This window comes from Agelaius phoeniceus, chromosome 9, assembly GCF_051311805.1.
Source record: "Agelaius phoeniceus isolate bAgePho1 chromosome 9, bAgePho1.hap1, whole genome shotgun sequence".
NCBI classification, from domain to species: Eukaryota; Metazoa; Chordata; class Aves; order Passeriformes; family Icteridae; genus Agelaius; species Agelaius phoeniceus.
In genome coordinates, this window is record NC_135273.1 from 19,361,765 (window position 1) to 19,379,390 (window position 17,626).

General features: G+C 56.9%; 1 protein-coding gene across 2 annotated transcripts in view; it reads left to right on the top strand.

Moving 5' to 3' along the window:
• Positions 1-17,462, top strand: part of PSD (pleckstrin and Sec7 domain containing) — a 42,427-nt gene extending 24,965 nt beyond the window's left edge. For both annotated transcript variants that reach the window (XM_077183136.1, XM_077183135.1), the window contains exons 8-17: positions 45-157; positions 978-1,036; positions 1,586-1,675; positions 11,135-11,178; positions 12,384-12,562; positions 13,320-13,390; positions 13,944-14,101; positions 14,423-14,567; positions 15,181-15,324; positions 15,579-17,462. In XM_077183136.1, the coding sequence (XP_077039251.1) occupies positions 45-157; positions 978-1,036; positions 1,586-1,675; positions 11,135-11,178; positions 12,384-12,562; positions 13,320-13,390; positions 13,944-14,101; positions 14,423-14,567; positions 15,181-15,324; positions 15,579-15,818 (1,243 nt within the window). In that variant the 3' untranslated portion in view covers positions 15,819-17,462. The remainder of the gene's footprint in view (positions 1-44; positions 158-977; positions 1,037-1,585; positions 1,676-11,134; positions 11,179-12,383; positions 12,563-13,319; positions 13,391-13,943; positions 14,102-14,422; positions 14,568-15,180; positions 15,325-15,578) is intronic.
• Positions 17,463-17,626: the final 164 nt, after the last annotated feature.

Here is a 17,626-nt window from a genome sequence, read left to right on the forward strand (position 1 = left end):
GCAATGGGCTTCATGTGTGACCAACCCTGCTCCTGCTTTTTCAGGTCCTTTCTGAAAGAGCTTGCCTTGATGGGAGAGACACAAGAGCGAGAGCGAGTGCTGGCTCATTTTTCCCAGCGCTACTACGAGTGTAATCCCAATGCCATCTCTTCAGAAGGTAAGAAACTGCATGTCTGTGGGGAGTGTGTGTCTGTGTGTGCATGTGTGTGAGTTTCAGAGGAGCTTATGTGTTTGTCAGCTCAGTGAATGTGCTCAAACTGAAACTAGAGAGCAGGCAGAGAGCCTATACTGCTGCCTTAGAAGACAGTCCCAGTATGTCATCTCCCTCAAATGACAGATGCTTCAGATTTTTTTTTTTTTTAAGCCTGGTCTGGTTGGATGATGCATAATTAGGGCTCAACCCATTCTTAATTTTGACCTTGAGCGGATTAGCACAAGAGACACACTTAGCACACTCCTCACCAAATAGACCCCAGCTCTCAGACCCTCAGCTCAGGGAATATCTAAGGGAGGAACCTAGCCTAGCATTTCAGGAGCACAGACACCTGCTTTGTACTATTTCATGTCTTCGCACCACTTCTGTGTGGGTTCACACAGAATGGGCCTGCTCTGGGCTGGCTCTGGCACTGGTGAGGTTTGGGCTGCCTGGCTGGCAGAGGCTGTGTGGGTCCTACTTTGCCATGCTAGGAGCTCTGCAGGATTAGCTACAGCATCACTGCCTGGCTATAGGGGCAGCAGGCTTGGAAGGGAATTTGTATGCTCAGGTTTGGAACCAGCAGCCTCTTACCTATTTACCCGCAGGCTGTCAGCTCTGCAGTGACTGATGTGTCCCCTTGTGTCCAGGGTGGGAGGAGGGGGCTCAGCACTGTCTTGGAGGCTCAGAGACCCCATAGCTTTCCTAAGATGCTGAGGCACTGGAGCACCAGCTGCAGGGCTGGGCTCGGGGCTCTAATTTCTGTCCTGTGCTTGTGCTGCAGACGGAGCCCACACCCTCACGTGCGCCCTGATGCTGCTAAACACAGATCTGCATGGACATGTAAGTCACCACTGCCACTGTTCCAGTCTGTCCCCTGTCTGTCCTCACCACCCTGAAACTGTAGGTGCTCAGGGAAGGGTGAGAACAGTGCCACACGAGCAGGAGGCATGGGACCTGGGCCCATAAGAGCTTGTCACCCCTAATGTGTTTGGTGAGGAGAGGTGAGAAAGGCTAAATTAGAGGAGGGGCTAATGAAGGTGAGATCGGGGCTTTGAAAGAGACTGGCTGAGCTGAATGATGTAGTGGTGGAACAAGGACAGAAAAGAAAACTGAACAGGAAAAGAAGGTGGGAACAAGACTCCAAAATCAGCTGCCTTTGGGAGCAGGGAGCACACAATTTTGAAAAAGAAGGCTATTTAAAACTCCTGGAGTCTCTTCAAAGCCAGCAGCTTTCCCGTACCTGCAAGCAGCCTTGCAGACACCAGGCTGGTCCCTCACCCCTCTGCAGAGATCGGTGTGTTTGTTCCGGGGCTGTGGGGCCTCCTTCAGCCAGCAGTGACCTCTGTCCCAAAGGAAATCCTGATCTTTCTCTCCCCCTGACTCCCCCAGAACATTGGGAAGAGAATGTCCTGCTCCGACTTCATTGGCAACTTGGAGGGACTCAATGGAGGCACTGATTTCCCCAAGGAGCTGCTCAAGGTAAATTTGGTTGTTCTCCATGGCTGGCCAAGCAACAGGAGCAGAAGTGAGAGCTCTGGGCTGGATCACATGGAGGGCTACCTGAGATGCTATGAATGCAAGATGCATTTACATGCAAGAACAGTGATGATCCCTGAGCCTGCAGTTGTGCTTCTGCCTTGCTGAGGGGAACATGGGCTGCTCCATTCCCCCAGCAGGACACTGGAGCTTTGCCTGGGGTTCTGATTCCCTCATTGCTCTTGCTGTGCCTGTTTGCAGTCAAGGGAGCACACATGGGGCAGCTTACTAGGGCTGGTTTGCCCAGCTGCAGCCAGAGGCTTCCTGCCATCAGTCCTGTGGTACGCAGTCCTTTCTGACTCCCTGAAACACTGGAGCCCAAAACTTTGGCCAGGCCCTGGGACTGGATCCACCTCTGGGGCAGAGGTGACATGGGCAAGGCATCGCAATGGGGAGAGTGGGCTGGAGGTTAAAAGCTCAGAGCTGGGAACTCACCCCACTGGTGGGACTGGGGGACTCCTGCCTTCTCCCTGCCTGACCCAGTTCCTAGAGGGTTGGTTAGGGAGAGCAGCATTCAGCAAGCACCTCTGGCCTTGCACTGCTGCGCTTCTGTGGCATTGCCTGCACGCAGGAGGATTTTCTGAGCTGCTGTCTCCCTGTCTCAGACCCTGGGAATAGGCTTAGCTCCCATGGGATCTGCCGGGCAGAAACTGCCGCTGTTGGTGAAGCGCTGCAGTTGGCAAATACTCATGATGTGGAAGATGGGTTCCCACAGGGTGCTGGAGCCACAACGGGGGGGAGGTGGTTGATGAAAAAAGGCAACAGAGGATGAAAAGCTGAGCTCTCTTTTCAGCCTTTGTGGGTCTATTCCTGGTTGTGTCGCTCACCCCATCATTAAGGGGTTACCAGCAGTTCTCAATAGGGCTGTCCTCCCTCTCAACCCACACTTTGCCAGTAAAAGGAGTTACTCAGGAAAAATTCTCCTCTAATTTTAAACCCAGCTCCAGAAAATGCTTTAAGCACACAAAATGGATGGAAACCTATGAAATGTGAACCCTGGCCCTTCAGTGCTGCTACACCTTGGAGTATCTAAGCTCCACAGACTTCTTGGTGTGCCCCCTTTGCATCCCTCACTGCCCCATGGTTGGGTGCCCACACTTGAGGCATTGTCCTATTAAACTCAGCCCCTCAGAACGCCAGCAGTTCAAACACATGAGATGAAGTTACCACATCAGCTCCCAGACAGAGGGAGATAGGCCAGCGAGGTAGGGCCATGAAGCTACAGGCTTTCCCTCACAGGCAGGGGCCAAGACCTTGGCTGGGTGTAAGGAGGTGGAGGAAGGCTGCAGTGCTGCAGCACAGCCCTGCACAGCTCAGCCCAGCAGCTGGGAGGCTGCTCTGCTAAAAATGGCCTGTTCCCTCTGCAGCTGCGGTGCTTCCCACTGCCGCGTTCCAGCCGCCTCTGTACAGGAGCCATGCTGGGGAGGGGGAGTGGAAGACACTGTGAGGAACTCAGGCAGGGCAGGCTGCAGCTCTTCTGAAGCACCTGAAGCGCCGCTCCACTTTGGAAACCCCCTGCCCATGCAAGGGGGAATAGGTTTCTGGGGCAGGTGAGATGGAGAAAGTGGCTTGCGCTGGGAGAAGAACTGGCAAGGGGATCTTGGGCAGCCTCAGCCAGCTCATCCAGAGAAGACACTCTTTCCCTTCTGCCCACTGCTTTTGGCTGCTTGATGCTTTGTGGTCCCTGCACAGGGAGACAAATGGGGAAAGGCTCTCCTGCTGCTGTGTCAGACTGCATTGGCCCTGTTACCCCGAGCAGGATGCTTCCTCCTTGGCAGACCTGGCGGGCTGTGCCTGGGGACTGAGGCTCCTGTGCAAGCGTGCTGCACAGCTGGCTGGCTAATTTTAGCATTCCAGGAGCACATGCATTTCCTAAGGGTAAGGGGAGGGGAAGGCAGGCTTCACAGGAGCTTCCCAAAGCTTTAGGGCAGGTCTTGGGCAGCTCCAGCACCACAGAAGAAAGGTCCTGGGGCTCTTCTGAGCCTGCCTGGGTAGATAGCACAGGCTGCTACCCCATGGACTTCAGAGCTGGAGGGCTGGAGGTGGCTCTCACCCAAAGCACTCACTACCAGGGAACTGGGGCAGCAGGGCAGGACCTAGGTGCCTGCAGGGGCACAAGGCCACCATCCCCTGTGCCTCTGAGGACAGCATCAGAAATAGACCCACAGGGAGCCAGAGCACTCCCCTCATCTCTGGCTGCAGGGAGTCCCAAGATAAACGCAGCATGATGCCTGAGAGCATGTGGCAGCTTGAGTCAGACGAGAACTTTATCTGCTACTAGATAATACGTGTAAACAGTCCCATTTTTATGCAGAAGCAATGAAAACACTTGAAGAGCTTTCATAGCTGAGCATCACATCCCCCTCACTGCCAGCGCCTCACTATGCCCTGCACAGCACTGCTGCTGGAACTAAGGCAGTGCTGCCTTACCAGCAGTGCTGCTGGAAACCCTTTGTCTCTGAAAGCTCCCCTGGGGAACTATAGTCTGCAGGCAGGGCTGCCCAGCTCTCCAGCTGAGATGTCCCCCTGATCAGGCATGGAGCCATGCCAGGGATATAAGAACCCATGTAATGCTGTGCCCAAAGGTGCCCACACCTGCAGGCTTGGGCCTGAACTCCTGTGGCCATATGACAGCAGCTGCCCATACAACAAGGAAGGAGGTGAAGCAGGACATCCTGGAGCTGGTGATATTTTGTTTAGCTCTTGAGATGTTGCTTTTCTCTTGATGGTGTGATTCCAGCCCAGGCCCCCTGGGATTTCACTCACCATTGCTGATTGTCTGTTACATTTCAGATGTGGATTTGACCTTTATGTGATTGATCATTTTGTGGAGCCTTAGCTCGTCCCCATCATCTTTACTCTTTTAGCTTAATCTTGTGATACACTGGCTGGCAGGAACAACAGTAGGGCCAAATTGGGCCCCATTTCTCACCAGCACTGCTTAGCAATTGCAGAAGTGAGCCAAATCTGTGCTGCCTGCCAGCCTAGGAGCCCAGAGCACGTCACAGATGTTAATGAATTAAGCCTGACAATGCAGTCGGGTTCTCGGGGGAGGAAGGTAGGATGGGCCCCCACCTTCCAGCTTGGAGGCACAACAGCAGGGCTCAGACGCTCAGAGTGCTGGGTAAGTGATTAGCAATGTGGGAAGAAAGCCCTAGCTCCCACCTCTCAGCTATAATCACAGGAACGCTTGCTCAGTCTAATCCCCTGGGCTATTTTTTTTTTTTTGCCTGTTTCCCTTGGGAACAATGGGCTGCCCTGCCTCTGTCTCCCATGGCTCCCCCGGGCTTCAGGGGCAGCCCAGTACATCTAATGTGCCAGACATACATGCCCCTTCCCTCACAAGTTGTGTCAAATGATCACTATGCCAAACAGTTAGGACAGAGTGGAAAATTTCCCCTCTCCACTGGCTGCATCTCCTGCTCAGTCAAGCCTTACTAAATTACGTATCGATCCTTGTGCTTTCTGCAAGGATGCCCAGCTCTCTGCTTCTTCACAGGAGCAACTGCCTGAAGCATCTTTGTCCTGCCCATAACCAGCTGGGTGACTGTAGATACTGCTGTTTCCTGCTGACCTGGGAGGGACAGGCAAGAGGCTTAAGTGTGGGGTGGGCACAGTAGATGGAAAGCCTGAGCACATCTCCACTGGGCCCATCTCTTAAAGGTTTTGTAGGTCCCTGGTGTGGGCTGAGCTGCAGCAGCAGCTCTGAAGCCTGCCCAGCCGGAACCGAGTGAAGGTGCCACCTGGCCCCTGGAACCCCGGAGTCACCACCGCGGTCCCACCAGGAAGGCACAGCCACCTGCTCCCACTCTCCGCGGAAAGGAGGCAGGGACGGCGAGGCGGTGCACCGGAGGCTGCTCGGGCAACTCGTGCGGCATCACCATTAGGGATGCAGTCCCCCGGGCGGGATGCCCACCGCCGGGCCGCCATTGGCTGCGGCGGGCGGGGCGGGGCGGCCCCGCCTCTGCCGGGAGCCGCCGCCGAGCCCGGCCCGGCCCGGCCCGGCCCCGCTTCAACAGGCGGCGGCGGCGGCGGCAGAGCGGCCGCGGCAGGCAGGGCAGGGCACGGCAGGGCAGGGCAGGGCCGCCGGGCTCCGCGCCGGGCACCCCGCCGCCCCCCCGCCGCCGGCGGCAGGATGATCGGCGTCAACAGCATCAACAGCAGCGCGGGGCGCATGCGGTCCCGCTCCATGTGCTCGGTGCGCTACGGGCGCAACTACCGCGGCGTGGAGACCTTCTGCTACGGCTGGCCCCAGCGCTCCCGCACCCTCAAGCCGGTGCTCTACACCGACCTGGTGGTCAGCCGCATCCAGAGCCGCCGTAAGAAGAAGCCGGTAAGCGGCGGGTCGGGGGAGCGGGAAGCGCCGCGGGGGGATGCTCAGCGCCCGGCGCCCCGGCGGCGACATGGGCGGGTGAACATGCCCGGACAGTCGCCGTCCCGCCCGCTGCAAGAGCCTCAGCCCTGGTACGGATAGCGAACAGCAGCCCCATCTCCGTCTCCTGCCTGCTTTCTGCGGAGCCGGGTCTCCACCATGCCCCCTCTGCCCGAGGGTCCCCGTCCCCAAGCCTGGATTTCTCCCCCCTGCCATCCCACCCCGATCACGGGAGTGGCGGGAGCGCGGCAAGACCTGGGTGACATTGCGCCGCTTACAGTGGTCTGGCAGCAGTGCCTGCTCGAAAACATCGCTGCGAGAGGAATCCAGGACAGAGCGGTACCGCTGGGACCTGCCCTACGGCTTAGCATAAGTGACAGGCTCTGCGGGCTCTGTGCCAAGGGCTGCTCTGCGCCGTGCCCTGGCCAGCCCAGCCAGGGCAGACTGGCACCCACCTGAGCGTCAGGGAGAGCCGCAAGGCAAGGCGGAGGGGTAACGCCGCAGCCCCGGCTCCCAGCCGAGCAGAGTTTGAGAGGAAGGAGTGGCTGGACAAAAAAGGGCTTTTTACTGCCAGGAGCTTGCTCGCTGGGAGCCGTCATCCGTTTGGAGGTGTTAGGCTGGTGCGCATCGGTCCTCGGTGGGAAGAAGCGAACAGGCTGTCTCTGGGCGGGTCGTGCCTCGGTCGGGTGCCTGCCTCGGGTGTAGTAGCGGGAGAAGAACGTTCACCAGCCCCCTCCTCGCAGGCAGGCTGGGGCAGAGCAGACAGAGTTACCCCAGAGCTACTCGGGCTGCCCCGGTGGCCAAAAGTAGCCCGGCGGGGCCATCGGGGCCGTGCCAAGCCGCGGTGCTGTCATAGCGCAGTACGGTCTGGGGGCAGCATTAAGTTGTGACGCACTCGGATGGAAACATGCAGTTGGGAGACGCTCGGTCGCTGCTTCCCGCGCTGTGGGGCTGCTCTGGGAAGGAAGGGTCTGCTGTCCTAAGGGTGATAGTTGCCTGGGCAAGGAGTGACTTAAATATTTTGAAAGAGGCCGATGCAGCTTACAATGTTACTGAGTCAAAAGTGTGGGGCCGGGATGGGTAGCTGTCATCTGCTGCCACCCATGACTGCAGCAGGGTGGAAGGTGATGCACAGGACATTTGTCCCCGTGACAGCCCCTTCTACGGGAAAAAAAGTCTGTCCCCAAGTCAGTCTGCTCTGTGTGCACACAGGAACCCCTCTGCAGCAGAGAGGGGGCAGGGAGGAATGTGATGGTGTATGCAGTAGGGCTGGTATGTGCCAGGTGATGAGTTGTTCTTGAGCATGGGTTGTGCATGCTGTGGAGGTGTGGGGTGGGGTGGGGTGGGGGGGACCTGTCAAGATGAATTAGAGACCCAGCATAGGTACAGTTCTGTCGGACATACAGCTCTGATCTGACCCTACTGTTTGGATCAGTGCAGCTGGGACATCTGCGTGCCTGGGGGACCTCACAGAGCTTTGTGGCTGGGTGTAGTAAAGATATTTTGCTAAGATAAAGTTGGGGACAGCCAGCAATTGAGCTTTCATATTTAAATGCTGTCAGTCAGAGAGAGAGGTAGAATGACTGCAGGAAGGGTGCTTGGTGGCTGTGAAGTCTGTCTTGAATGTCGTGAACCCCTGGCTGGTCACAGGGCTGACAAAGAGGAAGGGGAGTCTTGATACTCACCTTGCTGCATGAAGAGCTGAGCACTGTGTTTAGCAGAGGAACTAGCAGACTGGAAAGGGATGTATCCATAAGAGTTATGATGCAAAAAGAAGCACCCCAGAAAGGGTTAAAACCCTCATCTGGATGCTGAAATTCCTGCCTCAACCTTCATTTGTTACTTGAGTGCTGGGCTAAGCCCTCAGTGCAGCCCCATGCCAAAGTTGTGTTCAGGCCAGCTTGTTGCTCATCTCCACAGACCATTGCTGGATCTTGCCTCTGATCTGGTCTGATCTGAGCTGAGGAGCTGAAGGTGGATGTCTTCTCCCTACCCTGCTTACGTAGGCTGTCCCCAGCATGGCTGGGCTAGAACATCAGAGCCACCTGCCTCTTGCCAGTGCAGCCCCTCAACTGTCCTTGAGACATTCGGTAGAGCAGGTCACACAGACAGCCTCTCAGCCTGCTTTTTGGAGAGAAAGCACCAAAGAAAGATGTTGATTCAGTTAGAAATCCCACTGGGACAGTACATTCCTGGTCTAGGGCAGAGCTGGCTGATTGGCCTGGCATGTTGCAACAGTGAGCTCATAACCCAGCGATGGCAAAAAACCCCAAACCATGCTTGGGGTCATCATCTATAGTGGCATGTGGCCAGTGCCCAGCTTTCTCTTGGGGAGTACTTGCAAGCTCAGAGATGCCAAAGAATTGCTGTACTTTCAGCCCAAGGGAAATGAACCCATGGAGCAAAGAGAGTCTGGAGAGAGGGACCTGCTGAGTGATGAATCTGGTGTCTGTGGTCTCTGCTGACGTGGTTGTGAGTTGGGCTTCAGGAACCTGCGTCACCTACGCTTCCCCAGCAGAAACAATCTATGCACCAGAGTTTTGTGGGCTGATGGGCAGTGGCTCTGCTGCAGGACCAGAGCAGCAGGGTGGGCTTTGTGGCTGGAATGCATCTCCTCAGCTAGGACTTGGGCTGAGTCCACCAGCTTTGTACCTGAGATTGGTTTTGGTTGGGGCTGGTGTTTAGCCAAGCAAAATTTCGGCAGGTTTTAAGTGTAGATGTAAAGCTTCATGATGTCTTCTCAATTGCACAGTTTTCCTGTTTGCCTCTCACTGTCCCCTTGCACGGGAGTGTTGAGCAGCCCCTGCTTCCCATCTCTGAGGTGGTACTTGGCAGCTCCTGCTGGTAATGGGCTTGGGGGGATGCTCTCGGGGCTTGTAGCAGGGCAGCTGGAGCCTTTTGAAGCCATAAGGCAGTTCAGCCTTTGAAGTGTTCAGCCAGAGTCCCAGGGCCCAGGTTTTTGTAACACAGTATTCTGCCAGGCTGTTATCCAGCACTGTGCCATCCCAAATTACTCCTCGAGCATCTTCTATTGGCTCATTCATTCATCAGCAGCAATCCTTCTGCAAGCCCTGCACGGGGCTGGGGTCTTCTCCAGCCCTCCAAAATCCCTGCTCAGCTGGCTCATATCTCCCTTCCTTGGGGCAGGGAGCTGACACTTCTATGTATCACCAATGAGCCAGATGGAAGCCAAGCCACGTGTGCCATTCTGCCCGCTCTTTCTGAGGTGCTTTTCTGCTGTTTCCAGTGCCCACTACTCTGTGCCATTTTTTTTAATCTCCTTTTTGTGCCTGTTGGTTCTCAGTATTTTTCAGCTGCATCTCTGGCAGTAAGATCCCTTCTGTTTTCCATAGTGACTCCTTATTATCTACATTGCTCTGAGATCCTGCTTATCCCCTTGCTCTGCTCCCAGATTATGTTCTGCAGGGCTTTGGATTGCTTTTTTCCTCCCAGATTCTTCTCTGAGTCTCTTTGCTCCACTGGCTGCCTTGCTGCCAGCCCACTGGTTGGTACCTCCTGCTCACAAGTTAGCATCCTGCCCCTCTGGCACTGGGACTGCATGAATGGGTCTGGGATCAAATCTTCTCTCAGGCTCTGGGGCCATTACCTCTTTATGGGTCTCCTGTCTTCCCAGGAGAGAACTGAACCCTACTTTCTGCCTGCTAGATTGAGACGATGCTTTCCTCCTCTGAGAAACAAGCTGGTGCTATGCCAGCATTTCCCAACGGGAAAGTGTGGAAGGAGCTGGGTTCCTGCTCCATCCTGGCTGCTGCATCTCCTGGGAGTGATGGATGCCCCTACCCCAGACACCACTGGGGCCTGTCTGCTGGCCAGCATTCCCGGGCCCCTGCACGCCTCCAGCTGCACTTTCTCAGCCACCAGCAAGATTTCTCAGCAGCAGTCTCTGGCCCAGTGATGGATGTTGACAGCTGCATGAACAGCCTGTGCGAAACTCGATTATTTTCCTTCAAGGATGATGCCTTCCAGCTTTTGCTTTGAAGGCCTCTGTGAGCTCTGTATTGAAACCCTCTCTGGAGCCTCCCTGACTGCAGAGCTGTGCTGAGCACTGCTGGCTTGCACCCAGCTCAAACTGGACAAACACTTGGGAGTGGGGCCCTGGAGTATCCTGCTGCAGGCAGGCTTAGCTTGTTCCTGTGCAGCAATACAGACAGCTGACCCTGCCTTGCTCAGATGGGTGTTGTTTGGGTCTCCGAAGAGGGAGAAGCGTTTGGAAGTGCTGGGGAGGGAGTAGAGGCAGGCCACAGCCACTCCAAGCTCCTGCCTTGACCAGCCAAGAGGACAAGGTCTTCTGAGGGCCTTGTGAAGGACAGCATGCTAAGGTCTCTGCCAGTGCAGGGCCAGCAGTGCTGAAGTCTCTCACAAAGTGTGCTCCTGTAGGAGCAGTGCATTGCCAGGGAGTGCTGGGTGCTTCCATGAGCTGGTCTCTGCCAGCCCAGGGTGGGTGGCTGACTGCAGTGTAGTTGTTGGCTGTGGTCTCTTGTGGCATGCAGTTTCTGGAGGCCCTGGAGCAGGCTGATGTTCCACTGAGTGGGGTAAAGGCATGCACTAATGAAGTCTGTCCCAAAAACTTGCTCTACTTGGGCTCAGGCCTCCTAAAGGATGTCATTTTTGCCAGGCTGGAACACCTTGGAATAAATAGGAAGAAACAGCTCTCCCAAGCACTTGGGAATGTTAGGTATGTCTCACTATTATGCTGCTAACACTGTGGCACTGTCACGGGCAGGTAGAGACAAAGGGTAGGAGAGGCCAAAATGCCAGGGCTATCCCCAGCATTTCTTTGGGGTGGGGGGGTTTGCAGATCCTGTGGTGCCCAGGATGAGGTGTCTGTAACCTTAAATGAAGGTCAACTGGCTAGCCTAGCCGGGACAGATCTGCACTGGAACAAACTGACATGGGGTTACCTTAACCTCCAGAGTCCCTGAGCCAGTCTGACGTGCCTCCTCTGTTCCCTGGAACAGACCCCCAGCCTGGCACCCCTGTCCTACTGACCCCCACTCTTCTCTCTGCAGGCGCTCTACGGCTCCATCAAGAATGAGAAGCTGCAGTGGGCCATGTAAGTACCTCTGCAGGGGATGCTGCTGCGTGGCACTGGGTGGGCAGGGAATCCACCTAGCCCCAGAGGCTGCGCACACCATGATGCTGCAAGGCAGCTGTGAGGATGAGGGAAGGAGAGGGAGCTTAGGATGGGCTGGGGTGCAGCCAAGGTACCCCGGGCTGCCCTCAGCACTGCCATGGGGCCCCTTCTCCAGCGTGCTGGGAGAAAGCCACCTGAGGTTGGCTTCTTGCAGCTTTGGCCTGGGTTTGTGCCTTGGTGCCAGAGTGGGAACAGACAGGCTCTGGAGGTGCTGTGGCTGTGCCGGGGCCCCACAGGGTGCCTGCACCCTCGCCCACAGCTGCCATCTCCAGCAGCAGGAGCGGCAGCGCCTGCGCTGCAGGGATTAATCAGCCCGGTGCTACCCAGCGCTGAGCGATGCACTCGACCGCTGCCATGGCGACGCCGGCAGATGCTGAGGGGTTTAATTAGCAGCGAGCGGCTGAGGGAGTGGGGAGGCAGCAGCTCTGGGCTCCCACATCTTCCTGCGGACGGGGGAGTGGCACCAGTGCAGCCATAGTGAGGGCCTGTGACCCAGGGGGAGCGGGCTGCCTACACCCTGCCCACACCTGATCCTGCCCTTGGATGGCACTGCCCAAGGCCTTCCTGCCAGTCTCCCTGCACCCCTTTGCCTCTGGCTCTGGGCCCTCTAGTCTGGCTGCCACCCTTAAAACGTGGGGAAGAGAGCCTGGGTCTCTCCTTGCGGGGGCAATCCATTCTATACCCTCCTTCCTACCAGCTGGAGACCTGTGAGCCTGTATGCCATGGGTTGGGGGGCTGTGGTAGTGCCAAGCCTTGGGGTATTGCTCCTGCATCACTCCTGGCTCATCAGCCTGGCTGGCCTCTGTTGCACTCTTGCCCAAAAAAAGGCTTCTCACTCGCTGGGGCAGGCAGGGGTCCCACCCTGAATCAGCAGCAAAAGCCCAATGCCTTGTCTTTCAAGGGACCAGGCAGCACCTCAGCTATCTAGAGAGACAGGGGCACACGGGCATGGCTAGGTTTGGGATGCTCACCAGTGCTGATGGAAGACTGCTCATCCTGGCCTGCTGCTGCTGGCTTCCCTTTCAGAAGCCAGGCCTAAAAGTGGCACTGACCAGGGGGGAACTTGGTATTTGTTGTCCCCAGAAAGGTAACAAACTCTTTCCCCACCCAAATCTGATTGGCAGAGATGAAGAGGAGCTGAGAAAGTCCCTCTCAGAGCTGGCAGATCCCAACCCAAAGTCCATCAAGCGCATCAGCAGCTGCAGTAACCCCTTTCTGGACTTTTCCCAGGACGCCAGCATTGCCACTTACAAGCACGGGCTGTTAGTCCGCAAGATCCACGCTGATCCCGACTGCAAGAAAAGTAGGTGCCTGGAGAGCCCATGGGGGCCCTTGGAGCAAGAGGGCACCAGTGAACTCCAGAACTGAATGGGAAGCAGGGTGGGAGTCACTATGTGATGTCCATCTGTAGCTTTATGCCAGCCTCCAGCATCAGTGCCCTGTCCGTCTGGCTGTGCCAGGCATAATTCAGCCCTCAGGCTGGGGAGCTGGAAAGCCTCTCCCTGCTCACAGCACAGGGAAAGGGGCAGGCAGGGTGGTGGGGTGGGGTCTCTGGGGGTTGCAACCCTGCCACAGGATTGTGTGGATGAAGGGAAGAATCCTGTGTTGTGATAGACAAGTCACACAGCAGGCTGCAGCTGGTTGGGCATTGCCAGGCACGTTCACTGTATTCCCCATAAAATCCCTCCTAAGCCCTGGCCATCTAATGCTGCCTAGAAGTGATTAGATGCAGCTGCCCTTCAAAGCCAGCATTACCTGGCAGGCGGCACTGCCTTGTCCCCTTGCCCGAGCACGGAGGCAGTGGTGGAGCTGAGTGCAAGCAGCGAGACGGGAGCACAGCGCTGGCCCCGGGAGGCGGCGGGGCCCCCCTGCCAGCAGCACCATCTGCCAGCCACGTGCTGCACGGGCTCAGGTGCGCAGGGACAGCCCTGGCGTGCTGCCCGTCCCGGGGGTGGGTGACGTGCGTCGTGGCAGGGCTGGCTGGAGGAGGGTGGGGGGTGGCTTTTCCCCCCTGCTCGATTCTGACACTGATGTCTGAGCTGCTCTCTCCTCCCTGGCAGCACCCCGAGGGAAGCGCGGCTGGAAGCCCTTCCACGCCATCCTGAAGGGAATGATTCTCTACCTGCAGAAGGTAGGCAGCATGCCACCCACACCAGGGACAGGATTGTCCCCCGTCCAGAGAGACAGCAGTGAGAGAGGACCTGCAGCACACAGCATTGCAAAGCCTTGCCTAAGCAGACACGGCACCCTCTATGCCTGAGCTGTTGCTTGGGTCCTGGTGGCACCCCCGTTTCCAGGGTGCTTGGGTACAGCTTGGGCAGTGAAAGGTGCTGCTAACTGAGAGCGCTGCGTGCAGGGGGCTTGGCTGGGAGGAGAAGGGCACCAGGGTCTTTCCCCTGAGTGGAGGGTTGGGCTGCACATCCAGTTCCCTGCAAGCACACACATGGGAAACTGGGGGCAGTGGGGAACAGCTCCCGGTGCTGTTGCCAAGCCAATGTGCCTGGGTTGTGTAGCTTCTCTCCAGGGGTGTAGCATGAGCTGGAAGCAGAATCTGCAGCTGCCTGTGAAGGGTGATCTCCAAGCCCTGCCACAGCCAGAACTAGTCTGCAGTTCCTGAAACCTCAGATCTGACTCATGGTGGGGTGCATCCCTGAGCTGGCTCTGAAACACCCCATGATTTGCAGGAGGAGTATAAGCCAGGGAAGGCACTGGCAGAAGAGGAACTGAAGAATGCTATTAGCATCCACCATTCGCTTGCCACACGGGCATCTGACTACAGCAAGCGACCCAATGTCTTCTACCTCAGGACAGCTGACTGGAGGGTCTTCCTTTTCCAAGCACAGTGAGTCCTTCAGGATCCCTGGCTGGGCCCCACGCTGGGGCACAGGAGCTCCCCTGACTTGAGTCTAGGGTGGGATAGGGCTTAGGGCCACCTTGTTCTCTCCTGTCCTGGCCCTTTCTGGAAGGAGAGAGACCTGGTGTCAGGGCTGAGCTTTGCCCAGCTCCTCTTTTTCCTATGCTGCTGAGCTCAGGTTGGCTGTGGGTAGAGTGCCAGGTGCCATGGCTGGCCAGGGCCAGGCCTGGGGTTCTCAGACCTTGTCTGTGGAGCAGATCCCTGTCTTTGATGGAGATAGCCCATGTGTATTTTGGCCTTTTTTCTCAGGAACCCCGAACAGATGCACTCTTGGATCACGCGCATCAATGTGGTGGCAGCCATGTTCTCTGCGCCCCCCTTCCCCGCAGCCATCGGCTCCCAGAAGAAGTTCAGCCGCCCGCTGCTGCCCAGCTCCTGCACCAGGCTGTCTCAGGTGGGCCACAGTCTGTCTGTCTCTGGGGGCAATGTTGAGCCTGGGACAGAGCCCCGGATCTGCCAGTGGCACATTCCCCTGTGGGGGGATCTGTGTGGCGCCATGCACCCAGCTGCCTCCCCAGTGAGGTGAAGGGCCAAGGGGGAGACAGAGAAGAGGGGTACAGAGACTGGGGGCAGACAGTGAGGTCTTGTTCCTTGCAGTGGGGCTGGAGTCAGGTGATGGCCAGACCATGGAGGAGAAAGTGGTCCCACATCACGGCTTGCAAGGTCCTGCCAGGGACCTTGAAAGGCAACTGACTGGGGGGATTAGCTGGCACTCGTGCATACCAGGGCAGTTATTCATAGAGCAGAAAGGATTTAAAAAAAAACACCAGCCTAGTTTCAGAGGGATTAAATTCTGCTTTAAGACTGCAGTCAGCCCCCCTATGAGGTGAGAGCAGATTGCCCCCAGGAGCCTGTGATTTTGCCTGTCATTAAAAAAAAATCCAACCCAGCAGCAGCAGCTGAGATCCTGGCTGTTTCTAGAAGGGGAAAAACCTGTTCTGTCCCTGGCCATCTCACACTACCAGGGGGACAGAGCAGGGCACTGACATGGTGCCACCCTTCCCCAGGAGGAGCAGGTGAAGAACCATGAGACCAAGTTCAAGACAATGTCAGCAGAGCTGCTGGAGCATCGTTCCTCACTGCCCGAGAAGAAGGTGAAAGGCAAGGAATATGAGGAGCTAAAGCAGAAGGAAGAGTACCTGGAATTTGAGGTAAGCTGGAAGATGTCCCTCTCTGCCCTCAGGCCCTCTGCCCCTACCTGTTTGGCCATCCTCAGTGATGGGACCAACCCATCCCATCAGCTGAATTACACTGCCACTGCCATGGTCTAGGACCATGAGTATTCCTCTGCCCCGGGATGCTGGCTGGGTTGGAGGGACCATGAGCATCCCTCCCTGCAGGGATGCTGGCCATAGGACAGTACCCAGCTTGCCAACCTCTGTCTCTGCTGCACTGTGCTCCTCAGAAATCCCGCTATGGCACCTATGCCATGCTGCTGCGGGCCAAGCTGAAGGCTGGCTCCGAGGACCTGGCAGCATTTGAGTCCACCCTCTTTGACACAGTGGGTGGGGAGGACGATGGCCTGAAAAAGTCCCGCTCCAGCCCCTCACTCAACGCAGAGCCCTCCAGCACGACCACCAAGGTGAAGCGCAACGTCTCAGAGCGCAGCGGCCGCCAGCCCCCTGGCCACCCCCACAAGTCCTAAGTGTGGGGTCTCAGCTGCCTGCACTGCAGCTCTGTTCCTGTTCCCCCGGCACGGGGGTGGAGGCCGTGTGCCTGCCGAGACCCTGCATGTGTCCGTCTGTCCGCTGCACGAGCTGGAGGGGGCGACAGCCCTTCTGCAGCCGCCAGCACCAGCCATGCAGGGCCATGGCCCCTCCACCGGAGACAGTGGCAGAGCAGGATGGTCCCCAGTCCTTGCCTGCAGGAGCTGCCTGGCCCCTTCAGACTTGTTCCTGCCCCTCCTTGTCCTGCACTTGGCTGCAGGACCTACTCTTGCTGCCCTGGGGAGAGGGAGCAACTGAAACCTACCCGCTGGGCTCAATTCTTCAATGGCTTAAAAAAAAAAAGACAAACGCAGCAAAACAAAGCCAGCGGCTGCTTCTCCAGCTCCATTGTGCCATGGGGGTAGATGGGAGGAGGCCAGCCCTAGATTGTCCCCTCTCCTAGGGCTGGTGGCCAGGGAAGCCAGGGCAACAGCACCTGGTCACCTGGTCACCTCAGTCACCTCTGCACCCTCCCCGCTTTCTTACAACTTTTGAACAGTTTTTGTGATACAGTTTTGCACTTTTTAGTACCAGATCAAGCTGACCACAAGGAAGGTTTTTTTTGGGGGGCTACTTTTGATGCTTTTTGGGAACTGTTTAAAAAAAACAAAACTACAAACCCAGCCATATCTTGTAGGCAGCACACTCTGAGGGAAAGAGGTTTTTAAAAGGACTCGGGGCGATCCAGCTCCCCACGCCCTCGCCCTACAGCAAGCTGAGCGTGGGCTACTGTGTGTACTGCTGCTGCCTGCTCCCCAGCTCCACTTCAGCACCAGCAACCCTTTGGGGAGACAGCCCTGTGGCTGCCAGTTCCAAGGAGGCAGCCTTGAGATGGCAGCACCCATTGTTGCACGTGTGGCTGCATGGGAGGCTGATGCACCGGTGCTTCATGACCCCCATTTTCCACCACCCACTGCTGGCAGCTTGGACTGGCCCTGTTTGCAGAGGCTGGGTGTGAGCATCGTACCCAGGGCACAGTGGGCAGCAGGGTTTAGGTACTTGCTGTGGAGTGGTGACCCCTGGAGCCAGGGTTGATATGGGGGGTCCCCCTGCCCTATGGGTCCAGTACAGGCTGGAGCCAGCTTCTCTTCCCATCTCTTTTCCAATGCATGACTGGGGCCTCAGAGGCTACCAGCAAAGCCTGGTCTGTAGTGCTGCAGTTCTCATGCTGCAGCAGCACTGGTGCAGCCCTGTCCTCAGCAACAGGCCCCTTCCTTGCCAAGGTGAGGGGCAGGCTGAGGCAGCCCTCACCACTCCAGCGTGGGATGAAGGATGCTTGTCTAGAGCAAGGTGCAAGTGATGGAGCACAGCTGCAGGATTGTCCAAAAAGGGGTCCAGGCACACTGAAGGGCTGTGACCAGGGGCTGGCACACAGGCAGTTCTCAGCCACCTGGGACCTGGCTGGTTTCAGCACTGACTTTGCGAATGTGTCAAAACTTTTTATTCTGCTCTTTTGAGTCTATTGCAAAAAAAAAATTTAAAAAAAAATCCACCCTTGCCCCAGGTGGCTTGGGGGATGGTGGGGAAAAAAAACCTTTGTACAGCTTCTTCTCTCAGTTACTGAAGTAAAACTCGCTCTTCAATTCTTGGTTGCGCTGTTTTTCTTCCCCATGGCTGGGGACAGCCCCAGCACCAAGGGATGCTGAGGAGGGGCTGGCAGCTGTCTCCTCACTGCCAGACTTCAGACCCAGGTAGGGTTCAGGGGGGTTAGCACCCAGCTCACTGCTGGGGCTGGAGAGAGGGAGGG